Here is a 15,201-nt window from a genome sequence, read left to right on the forward strand (position 1 = left end):
AATGATTCATATTATTGGGTTTTTTCGGTAGTCACGTAGGTAAAAATTTAAAATTTAAATTATTTTTATTTTACTTTTATTCATTTTAATTTTAAATTTTTACCTACGTGACTTTACCGAAAAACCCAAGAATATGTGTCATTAAACCCGCCACCACTCGACACAGCCAATTAGTAAGGTTTGTAACGTAGTACAGCACACCGGTGTGTTGGAGAGCAAAGCCACAACATTTAAAATCTGAGTACGACGTTTCGCCAGTAATTACAACTAGCTTCATCAGGCGGCATCCAGATTTGTGAAGAAGTCCACTTGTTTCGTTCCTTAAATAGAGGGCAGGATGTGATGGCATCTTGAGTGAAGTGGGGGGAGAGATTAATTAATGCATATAAATGACAAGCATGTATTCGTTGTCTTAACCACATTGCTAGACATGCATTTTTACTGGATTCTAAAAAGCCCCATTCAGTTGAGTATAAAGTTTACGTAACGTCTCCTTCGCAATGGGATGGTGACGAAGTCTAATTTCCTCCCGAAATAAACAGACATGCGTGCAACCACGTGGCCATGGGGGAGGGGTGGCCCTTGTCTAGCAGTAGATGTAACAATGTGCGCGTCTCGCCGTCCCCATGCCCCAGGTAGCACTGCTGGTCGCCGCCGAGTTCTGGGAGCAGGGAGACCTGGAGCGCACGGTCCTACAGCAGAACCCAATCGTAAGCACCCGCAGTGGCTACACGGGCGGGGAGATGCGAGGTGGTGAGAGGGGCGTGGAGATGCGAGGTGGCTAGAGGGTCGTGGAGTTGCAAGATGCTATTTTAAAGTGAACATTTGCGGGGAGGTGAGGTGTTATCATGCTGTAGGTGTGTGTGATCAGATTTGTTAATTTCCTGCACACCGGGCACTGGTTTTGGGTGTGCCTCAGTTCTCAAAGAGTCTTCAAATCGAGAGAATACAGCACAACCTCTTATTTACCCAGGAAGGCCACGCTGACTTGTGAATATTTTCTGAAAATTCCTGCATTGTGATGCATGAGTTTTTGGATTCATGTGGAATGAAAGCAGAGTGTGTGGAAAAACCCCAACCCAATTGAGTGGATATCACTGAAAGCTCCACACAGACAATTTCAAAATCGACAGACTCGAGCTCGTGAGTGAACTAAATATATCTGTGGACCAAACCCATTGCTGCACAGCCATCTCACAGCCCTCACAAACAAAGGTGACACATCATTAGTTGACATGTCCTTGTCTGTATATATATTGGTGCTCTAGTCATTCTATATCTGTTAATGTTTCTGTAACTTAATTTTGTAATTGTACCGTGATCAGTTTTTTGCCCGAGCCAATTTGCGTTGAAGGGAATGTAATATGTAACTTTTATTTAACATTGATTCATGCTTGTGCAATATTTTCGATGTATCGTCTGATAGCTGTTGTTTGGTCTTTGTGTCGATTTCTATTTGGCTCATCGCTGTTCTTTATTTGTTTTGTTTTTGTTAATTTGGTGACCCAGGTCACTCTTGCACACGAGACAATATATCTTGGCCTCTCGAGTTCTCACCTGGTTGAACAAAATCAACGGATCTGAAGTATCGATTTAATTGGGAATGCCGTAAACCACCCTTTGCACTGCAGAACAAATCACCGCGCCATTGCTCTTTCGTGTGTAGAACACACGTGCCCTCACACGTGCCCCCAAACGTGCCCTCACACGTGCCCACACACGTGCCCACACACGTGCCCACACACGTGCCCACACACGTGCCCACACACGTGCCCACACACGTGCCCACACACGTGCCCACACACGTGCCCACACACGTGCCGCTCATGTCATTTAGACATTACGACTCAAAACACGTTCATCGAAAACTCTGTGGCCTTAACATTTTTAAAATAAAGTCTACAGTGAGCCATGTTTTGGGAAATAGCCCTTCTTTGCAGCACACAGGAAGAGAGAGAGAGAGACTACTCTGCGGTTTTGAAGGCCACGGTGTTTGTGTTGTTATTGACGAACGCGCCGAACGTTGTTGTGATGCGTGCTTGTGCACCACTGCCACGGAGGCATCACCAGATAATCAAAGTGAAACACGGAGGCTTTCGAGACCAATGTTATGCATAATAAGGTGCGTTTGGTTGGAGGTGGGTTTACGACACGTTTACATTTACGCGTTCTAACCAAAAGAACGTTGTCATCACCAAATAACTTGTTTAATTTAGACGCTGGCAGTCGAATAAGAAACACTTCCCTGCAGCGTGAAGTGATTTCTGAGTTGTAAATTGTTCAGCTAAACAGTGTTGTATAATTGGCTCTTCATGCCATATTTTACGAACGAGACGTTAACGTTTCAATTGCAAACAATTAACAGTTCGGGTGTGCTCATGTGATTCACGATTGTTATTCTTAGGTTTTTTCTGTAAAGTCAGGTAGGTAAAAAATTAAAATTAATAAAAGTAAAATAAAAATAAAATAAAAATCCACGACGTTTCAGAGGCAACACAAGCTTCCGTCTTCAGGTGGAACCGTCACAGCAATTGTGCTGTGATTTTACTTTTATGAATTTAAATTTTTTACCTACGTGACTTTACCGAAAAAAACTAAGAATATGAATCCTTGCAGTCACAAAAGCTTCAAATCTAGAATTCACGATTGTGTTTATACCACCCCAGTTTTCCACATTACCCCCTCCATTTGACATATGCTTCCAGAAACAACAGCCGCAGAGGAGGTAAAGGGGCTCGATGGTTATTGTTGGCAATGCAGGCTGGACATTCTTAGAAGTGCTATTTATATGAACATTTTTCCCCCTCTTTGCGTTATTTTTTTGTATTCATCAGCCCATGATGGACAGAAACAAGGCAGTTGAACTTCCCAAGCTGCAGTGCGGTTTCATCGATTTCGTCTGCACCTTTGTGTACAAGGCAAGAGATCGCTTTATAATGATTTCCGGCTTTGCCTGGAATCATTTATGGTTTATCTTCGTCCGTCCATCCGCCTGTCTGTCGTAATTCCCATTCCTCTGTCAATCTCGGTCCTCATGCCCGTTCGTCTGTCCATCCGTTCGTCCGTCATAATTTTGTCATCATTTCGCGCTTGCAGAAGTCATGACATTGGCCCTAGTGTCAGAGTGGTGTGAGCACGTGGCGGCTCTCAATCAGCAGGATGCGAGTTCACATCACGTTAGTGGGGTTGACTCACAACCCTTTATTGCCAAAATTGAGTAAACATTAACAACAACAAAAACTCAACGTCCTCTTCAATAACATTGTGGACTCAAGAGAAAAAAATATATAATAGGTGATATTTATTGAAATGGCCCTTCTTCAGAGAACATTAAGACGGGCTATTGGCTGAAACGTCACCTATTATATATTGTTTCCTGTTATCGACAGATATGTTGAGTTTGTGTTTTTATTAACTACTAGCTTTACTACCCGGCTTGGATTCTTGTCTTGGATTAATGCACGGCCTACACGGAGGGTGGGGGGGGGGGGGTGACGTCAGCAGGCACACTGCGTGACGCTGCCGCATGCGGGTGACATCACAAATGTGACGTCACCGCTCACTTGCCGTGCAAAATATATCCATTATTGCGCCCCCCCCCCCCCCCAAATACAAAAGTATATTTTTATACGTTTTGCATTGTGTACAGTCTATAAACTACCCACATGCCAAATTTGAAGTTTGTTGCATGTTGGGAAATATGCTAAACATTTCGAACGGACATACATATTCACAAATTTCCCTTTTTTATATATATAGATGCTTGTGCACCGCTGCAGCAGGAGCAGCAGCCAAAGCAACATCACCAAATAATGTGTTCAGCGTCGGAATAATGACATGTTCACGGCGGTTCTATGTTGCATTGTAGACGTTCTCGCGAACAAAGGTCTCCACGGTTCACCCCTCCCCCCCTTCCACCGCCCTCCGATTTTTGCACGTCGCAGGAATTCTCGAGGTTCCACCCGGAGATAACGCCCATGTACGCCGGGCTGCAAAACAACCGCGTGCACTGGAAAGCGCTCGCGGACGAGTACGACGCAAAGTGCAAGCTGCTGGAGGAGGCGAAGCAGAAACAGACGGAGGCCGTGCAAGGTGATGAAGCCCCCCCCCACCGCCCCCCCCTTTCCCCCCCGCTCCCCCGCCCCCCACTCCCCAACCCTTCTTGCTATTGCTGGAAGGGGCGGTGGTGATAGGGCAGCGGTCTTCACTCATTTTCAGTGGCAGGTGGGGGTGGGTGCAGGCACTTTTGCCGGTAAGACATCAGCGTGAGGGCTGCCACATATTTGAAACAATTGGGTTTGACAGCAGCACGATGATGTGGTGTTTTTCACGTTTGTGTATTTAATTATCGGGGGGGGGCGGGGGGCGCAGGAAGACCACCAGGGGTCACCAGGGGTCACCAATGGGCCTTGCAATGAAGAACACTGGAATAGGGGATTCATTTCTGTCAGGTCTTATCACGCTCAACGACCCATGACATATTTCCCCATTGCTCACACTGCGACATCTATCCTGTGATTTGTAACTCGCATCCTTAGCCATGTATCGATAGTTAGAATGTGTGTTGTCTTGGTGTGGTCTGGGACTATTATTGCTGTTGCTTTGCTGGCTTGCGCAAGCTTGGGAATTAATGTACTCGTGCAATTTGAACTTATATATTTGTTTTGTGATTTGCTTACATTTCCTATACTTTTTACTCCTATCGTTGTTTTGTTTTGTTGGTTATTGTAACTTTCTGACCTGCCCCTACTGGGCATCTACGTGAAAAAAAAATCACATTTTCCATTCCTGTTTGGAGAACTTGTAAAGTTCCGATTTTTTTAGTTTGGGTCCAGTTTTGTGCCCCATGGGTTGTTCCTCGTGCCGCCGGGTAAAGGTGCAGGCCTGCAGTTTCTTGCTCATGCAATTTGCTGGCGGAAGGTGGCCTCCACCAGAACGAGCTGTTGAGAATCTATTCGTTTGCTCAAGTGTTTTCCGTACGTGACTTTACCGAAAGAACCAAAGAGTATGGATTCCTGCAGTCACGAAAGCTTCAAATCAAGATTGAATATCACACTTCAAGGTTATTTTCTTGATAATTGGTTTTTTACCCTTCTATCTTGCAACAAAACTGACACCTTTTTTTACAAGGAGTCATGTTTACATAGACCACAATATCTGCAGTCATAATGCAAACAAAAAACATAACTCTGATAATGTGGACTGTCCTTGAAGTTGATTGGTCCACACCCGAGACAGCTTTCCTTAGAGCCTAGTCTCACATGGGTTGGACCAGATGACGCCAAAAGCGACTAGGCTCTAAGGAAAGCTGTCTCGGGTGTGGACCAATCAACTTCAAGGACAGTGCATACATTATCAGAGTTATGTTTTTTGTTTGCATTATGACTGCAGGTATTGTGGTCTATGTAAACATGACTCCTTGTAAAAAAGGTGTCAGTTTTGTTGCCAGATAGAAGGGTAAAAAAACAATTATCATATTTTTTACTGGCAAATGAGGTTCCAATGGTTAATTTTCTCACGAACCGTTTCTCCGCACTTTTGTTTTATCAGGCAAAGCGGTGACCAACGGCGGATGCGAAGAACCCCCCAAGTCGAAGAGTTGCGTGATCGTGTGAAATCGCCGGGGCGTCTCGCCGCCAACCTGCAACGAACTGAATCTCCCAAACCTGCAGCAGTGTGTGTGTGTGTGTGTCTGCTTCACACTCTGCGGCTGCAGAAACAACCTCCCGTAAACCTTTGCTGCTTCAGGGGTGAGGAAGCTACAGCCCAATAGACCAACTACGACCCATGACTTCACGTCATACTGCCCGCGGCCACGTGAAGCCTACCGCTTCAAAACGGCCCGCAAAAAAATATTCGTTCGCGTCAATGAGGGCATCTTAGCAGCATTAAAATCGCGTACCAGAGGGGAACATCTTCAACCCGGCAACAACAACTGTGTTCCTAAGTTTCACGCGCGTAGGTCACCCATAGCCTTGAACGAATAAATTATAAGGTCTCACTACTTACACACATTAGTGCTTGCCACAAATGAGCCACGAAACCTTGCCGATCTCGTCAATGAACATAAACCGTCACCCAAACTCCGGTCGTCCTCGCAGCGACTGTTGGCTCGTCAAACAAAGACGGTCACAGCACCGCACGCTTTCAAATGCGCTTCTGCGGAGCGTCTGGAAAGCTCTTCCTTCCGTTATTAGGAAGCCACTGGAACCATGCACTTTTAAATCTAGATTGAAATCTCATTTCTTCAAAACTCCTTTTTATGTTTAGTTTGCTGTCCTTCCCTCGCACCACCGATTAGCACGCACCGTGCAAAAAGTTACATTCACATACATAGGTACAGGTAGCTCTAGGTACACAGGTAATGCGTTCATTCCGAGCCTGATCTGTGGCACACCGAAGGTAATTTGAAAAGACCTTGTTCCGCCGTCGGTAAGGAAAGGATGCCTCACCGCTGCCTTACTTAATACACATCAGCAATGAGGTAACAGCAGCTGGGGAGGCACCTACGTTATCATCCGCTCTCCGATAAATCAAGTCAATCTTGTTTAACGGGTCACAAATTGAAGTTTCAAATACTAATAAGAAAATGCGATTCTTAGCTTGCGGCAATGGTGGCCACCTACAGATGCTCACTGAATTAAAAACAGAAGCATAGAGAGTGCACATTCACCGACAGCAGGACATTTATGGGAGTGCTTTTAAAGGGGCAAAGCATGTAGTAGGATCTTCCTCCGTTTGATGTCGGTCGCCCGATGTTATTTCAAACTCCGTCAACAGCTGGCATCTTTAGTTAAATTCAGGAAGAATGCGGTCTGCGCTATTTAGTTCCAGAGGAAGCTCCCTGCACGTGGAGTAAAACGTCAGAAATTGTGCGGAACGACGCGCGGTACGACCGGCAAACGCATCAAGGACAGCCGTGCTAAAAAAAACCCTAGTCATGTCTCATGGTGTCGATGAGTACGGTTGGCTACGTACGGTGCAAAAGAAGTTCAACATGCGTTGTTGGAGAAAACTTCTTCCAGAATATCCCATGACCAGCGGTGAGGCAAACCTCCAAGGTGATGCATCTCAGGCATTTCTCCACCGAGTGAGAAGTGAACCATCGACACTCACTGCCTTTAGGAACAACACTTTTGAGATAAAGTTGAAAAAAATACTTTTGGTCACAGACACTCCAGTTTCCCGGAGATAGAGCAATCCTCCATGCGTCCCGGACTAAACAAAACCAAACTGATTTGGCGTAAACACAGTCTTGGGCGAACCCTGTAAAGTGTGCTGTCTCAATTGCCTGTTCTGGTCAGTGATGGATCCAGGGGTTGGGGTGGCAGCGAGGGGGGGGGGGACGAGGGTGCACCCTCCCCCCCTTCGCCACCCCTTTGAGACCCCAATATTTTTTAATTCTACCGATATTCGCCAGAGAATACAATACATTGTTAGCATTATTAATGTAGGGCCCTATTCAAAGAGCGCGAAACGTTGGGGCTGCCCCCATGGGGAGATTCTAGGGTCGGCCTCTGGTTCTGGTTCCACGATCCCTGCTGACCGAGATCTGAAAACCACTGCGATGAAATCTCTCACGTAAAAAGAGTTACGCTTTCCAAATGTATGTAGCAGGTAACAATCCCGAACACCCACCACACCCGCTATGAAGCCACGTGGATTTTGTATTCCCTTTGTTTATTGCGTGAGGCACAGGTTTCTGTTTACTTGCAACTGCATCTAAAAATCGGCTGGGTTTTTGTATTGTTGTTTTGATTAGGTGTGTGCGTGTATTAGAATCGACTACAAGTTTGTTGCTTCGGGGGGTGCTGATTCGGGACTGCACGTCTGAACGATTGAAATGCGGCAGTTGGAACTTTAGGGGAAACAAAATAGCCAAAGGTTGCTTTTTTTTAGGATGCTATAATTCCCGCAGCAGAGCTTTGGGCATGTCGAGGCACACGGGCTCACGCGAGCAGAGCAGGGGATGCACTTTTCGAAATCGGCCTGTCACTTCCATCGCAATTCATCGCATGTCACATGCGATAAACATGCGCGCGTTATTTAAACGGTTTCAAGAGGCTGTGTTCGGTTGAGGTTCACATCGTTGGCAATGAAAACGCAAATCAGTTTACGCTCGAATACTCTGTGGGTGCCATGCGATACGGAACACTTTGTGACGGCTGTAACAAGAGCTGCATTTCACATCGACAGCCTGTTTGAAAGACTGGAATTAAATGTCACATTTGTAATGTGCAACGATTATTATACCATGCCTACAACTGGGTGTTGGGGTTAGTGTCAAGTGTTACATTGGTTCGACAAGGCTAGGACCAAACAGATGGCATGAGAAAGTAAAACCATACTGAAAGAAAACCGAGTGACTTTCACGCATTTGGAAAGTGGTCTTAAAACGAAGGTTTTAGTCCAAAAAATTATTCATGTTACGTGCACAGAAAGATTATTTTGTAACAAAACATAAAGGGGGGGTACACACACTCGGAAGGGCAACCGATATTCCTGAATATTGTCTGCCTAAGGGCAATGGATATTCTTTCCCAGAAGGAGAACATAGGATAGACATATCTCCTCTGATACCGGTGTGGAACGGATTGGCCCAAACTCTGCTGCACACCGACGATTGCGCTGGCTCCGACCCGAGCCGCTGGGACGCAAAGCTGCACCGACACCGTTGACGTGGCTGCAAGTCGCCATCATCGTCGCCGTATCGTGCGCACTGCTTAGTTCACTATTGTGAAAAAAATATGAATAGGTTTTATCCTTTCTGGCAATACAACAGGTGTTAAGATGTTCAAACAACAAAGAGATACCTTTCGCAAGGAATCAAGTCGAGCATCAACCACACGGACTTGTGGTGAACATACAAACAAACATGCTTTGATAATACAGGGTTTTTAAAAGGAGGGACCCGATTTGAAATCGCTATATCTCTGCAACCACGAACCGCCCATGAATGAAACTCTTACCACTTTAGAGGGCGGGGCATAGAGAGGGCGGGGCATAGAGAGGGCGGGGCATAGAGAGGGCGGGGCATAGAGAGGGCGGGGCATAGAGAGGGCGGGGCATAGAGAGAGTTTCAAATGATTTCCGCTAGATGCCTCTCCCAGCGCACAAACAGCCCCTAGCCTCAGTCATTCGCAAGACGCACTGCCGCAACGTTGGATAGGTCGTACGGGACCCCAAGGCTTGGCGCTACACTCTTGGCCCCCAAGATCCCCAGAAATCACACCCTGCGACTTTTTCTTGTGGGGATACGCCAAAGGCCGTGTTGTTTCTGTGCCACCATGAGCGACTAATATGGATGACCTCAAAAACAGAATCACGGCAGCGGTGACTTCAGTGGAAGAAGACACTTTGAGAGGCGTTTGGGACTAATTCAACTATCGTCTCGATGTTGTCCGTACAGCAGGTGGAGGGCACATAGAGCATTTATAAAATGGTTAGTAAAACTTGATAACTCATTAAACCGTTTGTAACTTTTTGTGTAATTGTAACATGCTGCCATCGTGAAATATACTGCTTTAAAATTGGGTCCATCATTTTCAAACACCCTGTATATGCATCGTCTTTGAAACTGATTGGCCTACACCGATTCTTATTTTCTATACTTTGATACTGGCAAAAGGGCGATTTCGCAGTCGAGCTGCTACTTTAAGGACCCTTTCGTAGTGAGACGTGTCAACTGACATCACGATCATGGCGATGGGCGCGCCGATGCACCAGTTACGTTTCTATAAATTCCGTCGCACGTTTAGTTACACGCATCACCGGTACACATGTACGGCTATGCCATTACGTATAATGAAAAAATTGTTCATTTAATGCTGCATGTCATTGTTTTTCTCCCCTCGAAGGCATTTGTCACAATTGTGCAATGGATGTGCAATGTTAAGGTACGGACGCCAATTGGCCTAGATTTGAAGCTTTCGTGACTGCAAGGATTCATATTCTTAGGTTTTTTCGGTAAAGTCACGTAGGTAAAAAAATTAAATTAAAATTAATAAAAGTAAAATAAAATAAAAATCACGACGTTTCGGAGGCAACACAAGCTTCCGTCTTCAGGTGGAACCGTCACAGCACGCTTGCTGAATCAAGTAAATGAGAAATTCCAAGAGATCCGACCTTGTATATATACTGGTTGAGGGGGGAGGAGCCAATTGGCCTCCGTAACCTTCACAGTTTGCGTCCACTCGGTGACGAACACAGCTCTTAAAACGGGCACGTGGTTAAATGGTGGCCCAATGAACGAATGTGAGAAGCAGTGTTGAGCCTGTGGAGGGCAGGTGCTTGCATCACACCACATTCTGCAGTGGGAGGTGGGGGGGGCCCACAGTGTTATTGGCGAACAAACTTGGATATGCGGTGCAGAACAGTGCATCTGTACCTCGCAATTCACACCGCCATAGGCAAGACGCAGTGCTGGCTTGGGTGGGTTACCGCCTCCAACGTTTCAGCGGCAGGGCTTCGTGTTGGCCGATAGAGTGCAGTGCAGCAAAGCCCAATATTTATCCCGCAGTGCACGGACTTCCCTACTCCCAGATCTGACCAGAGTTGGGAGACAGACGCTTTCATCGATTGAACCTAAATCATTGTTGGGCCTGGACTGCCAACATCATCAGCGACCACGAAAGCGTCCAAAGAATTATATAATAAGCAAGTGCATTTATTGTTAATCCAGTGCGATACAATCGTGATACAAGCTTTGACCATTAATAAATAATAATATTACTTTTATTGTGGCGCTTCTCCGTTTAAACACAGGACATTGGTGAATGTTTTTATTTCTTCTGTAATTTAAACGTGTATAACATCGAGCATTCACACGTCTGTTGACCGTAGGTTGTTCCGAGTTCATATCACCGCGAGTCGAACGATACGAGACACACCTTGGAGCACACATCCCGTTCATGACATTTGTCAAACTCATTCAGCGGCATCGCCACGACGTGCAACTTAATTTACCAGCAGATATTCTTTTGTTCACATCTCGTGACTTTCGGCTCAGACTTTCAGCTCAAGTAAATGCCCTTCATTCGATTCTCTCTTTTTGCAACAAACGATTTCACCGGGCCGAGTGCAAACGAAGCTTCCTACGAACGCTGTGGATTGTGGTGGTTCAAGTCGTACCGGGGAAAGCTCTGCTCAACTGTAAATCGTTTGCTGACCGTGGCAGTGATAAAGGTCGAGTGAGGAGTGGTTCCAAAACACCACGATCTTTGTCAAACAAAGAAACGTGGAGATACGACTGCGTGCAAGTACACCGCGGGACGGAGCGAGGAACACTTGGATGAGATAATTTACGCAGGCTAAAGACGTCATTCAAACTTGTAAAAAAAAAAGCAAGTGGGCTTGGGGCAGGGACGCGTCACGCCTGGAAGGGACGATGATGACCGACGGTCAAGAATGGCGCTGGAGTGGCAGGGCCAAAGGGATGCAACGGGGTTCCGAGAGAGAACGTCCGGAGATGAGATGGAGCGTCGAAATCAGCTCCGTTGAAGGTGCGAGGCGGTTTGTTACGTCGCAAGTACCGTGAGAGACGGTAAGAGCTTGTGGAGGCCTTCATCTAGCGGTGGATAGATCATGACCGGTGACGAATATGATGAGGCGGATGCACTGGAGCGCCGATCGTAACATGCCAATGTGTACACGTGTGGATTTAGCAGTTTTCCAGACCGCATTTGGCCCCCCACACGCAACAAGGATAACAAACGACAAATCACAATTGATCTTGCGCATGACGTCAGAGAACTACTCCAAGGCACCTTACAATAATCCGCGTGAGCGTGCATCATCGTCCCCCGCACTCAAATCTTCACCGTGCTTTAATCAACCATTCACCACACTTCCTCTTCTCATAGACGTAACGGTGATTCTCGTGCATCATCGCAACGAAAATATTAATCATGCAACATGTAACCAGGCGTTCTTGCACCACACGCTCTTTCCCATAAGCTGCACAAGTAAGCCTGTCCATCATACGCCGTCACATACCGCACGCGACTATTACTCATGCAGCAAGTCAACCGTATATTACACATTCTCTCTTGTTTGGGAAGCCGTGCTTATTTGCACTCTCGTATTCCTTGAGAAAAGCTCGTGTTGGGAAGGCTGCCCTTTGTAGAAATGTGCATCTTCCAGCACACAGGTCAGACAACACCTGCATCCATCACAGCTCACACATTTGCAACCGTCGCTGGTCATGGTGAAATAAAAACACCCGGGATTTAAAAAAAAATCTACATTTTGTGCTGTAGTGGGGAATTATGGCTCGTTGGTGGAATTAACAATTAAAGATATTTTTGGGGAGGTAAATTATTAATTGAGCTACATGTCTAGGGTACACCCAGTGGATTCAATCATTGCGATACACCACCACGGTTCTGGGCACCCCACTCGGTGTTGGTGTTGGCAACATGGAAAAACTACTGGGATCGTTGAATTGTTGCTGAAATATGCCTCCACAGCCCCCTATAATAGGGATCATTGCAATACTACACTAGTACTCGTATTACAGCGTCGTAGCGAATTGCAATACAGTACTGTATTAATAAAAGTGTTGTTCGTAGGAGAACCATATCTACACTAATGTTGGGTCATTATATAATTACAAGCCATGTACCATAGACCTGGGGCAGGATAAATCATAGGATTCAATTTTCGGGAGGGCGCAAAGTCAATTTAAAACGGGGGAGCAACATCCCAAATAAAGAGCTCTGATACTGCGGATACACACTTGGGCTGTAATCATAAACATTTTAACCCACGCGTAGCAGAGTCGAGTGAAGGATATTTCACGAACGGGGAAAAAGAAAGAGACGGAAAAGGAAGGGATTTCGGGATGACAGTTCCCCACAAACGCACCAGGAAGAAAGGAGTCGGAGGAGCAGCGCCAGTGCAGGAAGGGGAGGAGAAGGGGGAGAAGAAATGGCCAGGCCGAGATGTCGGGGATGAGAGGATTGCGATGATGGTGAGGGGGGAGGGAGAAAGAAGGAAGGAGCGAGCATAAGTGAGCTGGACAGAGGAGCAGCGTCTGTTTTCAAAGGGGGCGGGGAGAAGGGAGAGATTCCGAGTTGGGGTGGCCACACACAAGTCACGTGATTCACGGGAGGATTGAGCTGATTTAGAGATGTAGGTGCACGCTGAGGCTGTAATCTTGTAGATGCACCTTTGGGCCCTAAACTTGTAGAAATGTACCGATTAGGATGTGTGTTTGTTCTATGGGCTCTCCGGAATACGATTGAAGATTTGTTCAACAACAAAAAACTACTTCCAAGTGCGGTCAAGCAAGCGTGTCATGATGGTACTCAAATGGCATCCCTCACACACGATGTAATATGCCCAACATGCAGTGATGGCACCCACCATCGCACGAACCCCAGTCATCCTCGCTGCAGCTGCGTTTGTCTGGCCATCCAACTATAGACAGTCAGTGCATTGCGCACTTTCAGATGTGCTTCTGCGGCTGTCTGGAGGGAGGTCTACATTTGCTCTACCGCCGTCTCCTGGCGAGCCAGCGTACGGGCACCTAAGCGCCGCCCAACTGGGAAGGGAGCTTCACAGCCCATCCGTGCGGTGCTCCACCAACCCTTGCTGCTGCCTCCACAGTGCTGGATTAGCGCCAGCCACTTGGAGCACCACTGAGGTCACAGACTCCGCAATCTCACGATCCTAGATGGGCCCGCCTCGACAACACGTTCATTCACTTTTTTTCTTATTTTCTTATTTTCCATTTATTTTTGTATTTTCTATCTACGTGACTTTACCGAAAGAACCAAGAATATGTTCATTCACGTTTCACGGGACTGCGTTTGCTCGTAGTGTTTACCGGTGAACATCTGCGGTTCTACTTCATAGCTCATCGGATTTCCTCCAGTATGAATCAAATATTCCGATTCTGGTTCGTACCTCGGCGTTCAGAAGGTAACAAATTCCACCTCGGGTTTTCCAGCCACAGATGATGCAGCTCGCAGCCGGATTTTAGTTGAGAGACCAGACCAGCAGCGACTTCACCATCAGCACTCGCTGCCCCTTAGGTTCGTATCGAGGCCCACGGACTCACGTGGAGACCCAATAAAATACAAATCTGGAGCGCACTCGCTTCATCACTGGCGCTGTCTCCACCAATTCATGTGCTCCGTCCAAAACAGGAGAACTGACTTGGTGAGCGTTGTCATTATCACGACCACACGTAGCCTTTGTGTTCAAATGATCAATTCGTTATCCCATCATGCACGTGTTGTCACCCGAGACTGGAAACCCCGAGACGGACGATGGATGCCCCCTCACCCTGGAGCCACCAACAGCCGCCACTGGAAGTGAATTGTCCAGGGCGGCCGTGTCGCTGTCAAGAACAATCATCGACAAAGCAATCAGTCGACGAGACATTCAACGATTGGCGCAATCTTAAACGTCGACGAATGGTCACAACTTCCAGGGGTCACATTTCGACTCCAGGATTGAACCCTTGGCTTGTATCTCGGTGGCGAATATCGGAAACACCCCACTCGTGGCTGCGGTCGTTCACATGAACTCGATTACATGCAACGTATTCGAATAAAAAAAAATCGATCACCCACACGATACTCTATGTGTATCGTGAGCAATATAATGCAGTTGAATCCAGTTGAATCGCCGGATCAATGCAGCGTTACACTCGGACTGCGGGGTATGTTACCTACACCAGAGGTCGCAAACGGGTTTTGCTTCCTTACCCGTACCGGCCGCACCAGGGTTTCAAACGGGTACCCGCACCCGTACCCGGCCGTACCCGTACCCTACCCGTACCCGGCCGGGTACGGGTAGGGTACGGGTATCGGGTACCCGATTGCGACCTCTGGGATGAAGCCATGTTGCAGGCGCGGGTGGGTTGATTCTAGGAACTTGAATTGTGAGAAGAGACAAGACGTTGGGAAATGAGTGACAAACAGTTACTCACCAGTGACTCACGGTCTACCCGTACCCGGCTGCACCAGGGTCGCAAACGGGTACCCGTACCCGGCCGGGTACGGGTAGCCGGGTATCGGGTAGGGTACGGGTATCGGGTACCCGGTTGCGACCTCTGACCTACACTCGAGTGAGAGAGTGAAAAGAGTGAGGCACGCACCTCCAGCGTTCATCCTGCTCCCGTGTTTAGCACGCAGAAGGCTTTTGCGACAAATATCATCCATAATAGAGGGTTTTGTTGGGTTATATGGCATA

At 47.0% G+C, this 15,201-nt stretch overlaps 1 protein-coding gene across 1 annotated transcript in view; it reads left to right on the forward strand.

The window, feature by feature from the left end:
- Positions 1-8,979, forward strand: part of PDE6C (phosphodiesterase 6C) — a 32,959-nt gene extending 23,980 nt beyond the window's left edge. The window contains exons 19-22 of the mRNA XM_078593860.1: positions 636-710; positions 2,835-2,918; positions 3,945-4,092; positions 5,551-8,979. Of these exons, the coding sequence (XP_078449986.1) occupies positions 636-710; positions 2,835-2,918; positions 3,945-4,092; positions 5,551-5,615 (372 nt within the window). The 3' untranslated portion in view covers positions 5,616-8,979. The remainder of the gene's footprint in view (positions 1-635; positions 711-2,834; positions 2,919-3,944; positions 4,093-5,550) is intronic.
- The last annotated feature ends 6,222 nt before the right edge of the window (positions 8,980-15,201 follow it).

The sequence above is a fragment of the Lampetra planeri genome, chromosome 4, assembly GCF_965212315.1.
Source record: "Lampetra planeri chromosome 4, kcLamPlan1.2.h2, whole genome shotgun sequence".
Lineage (NCBI taxonomy): Eukaryota > Metazoa > Chordata > Hyperoartia > Petromyzontiformes > Petromyzontidae > Lampetra > Lampetra planeri.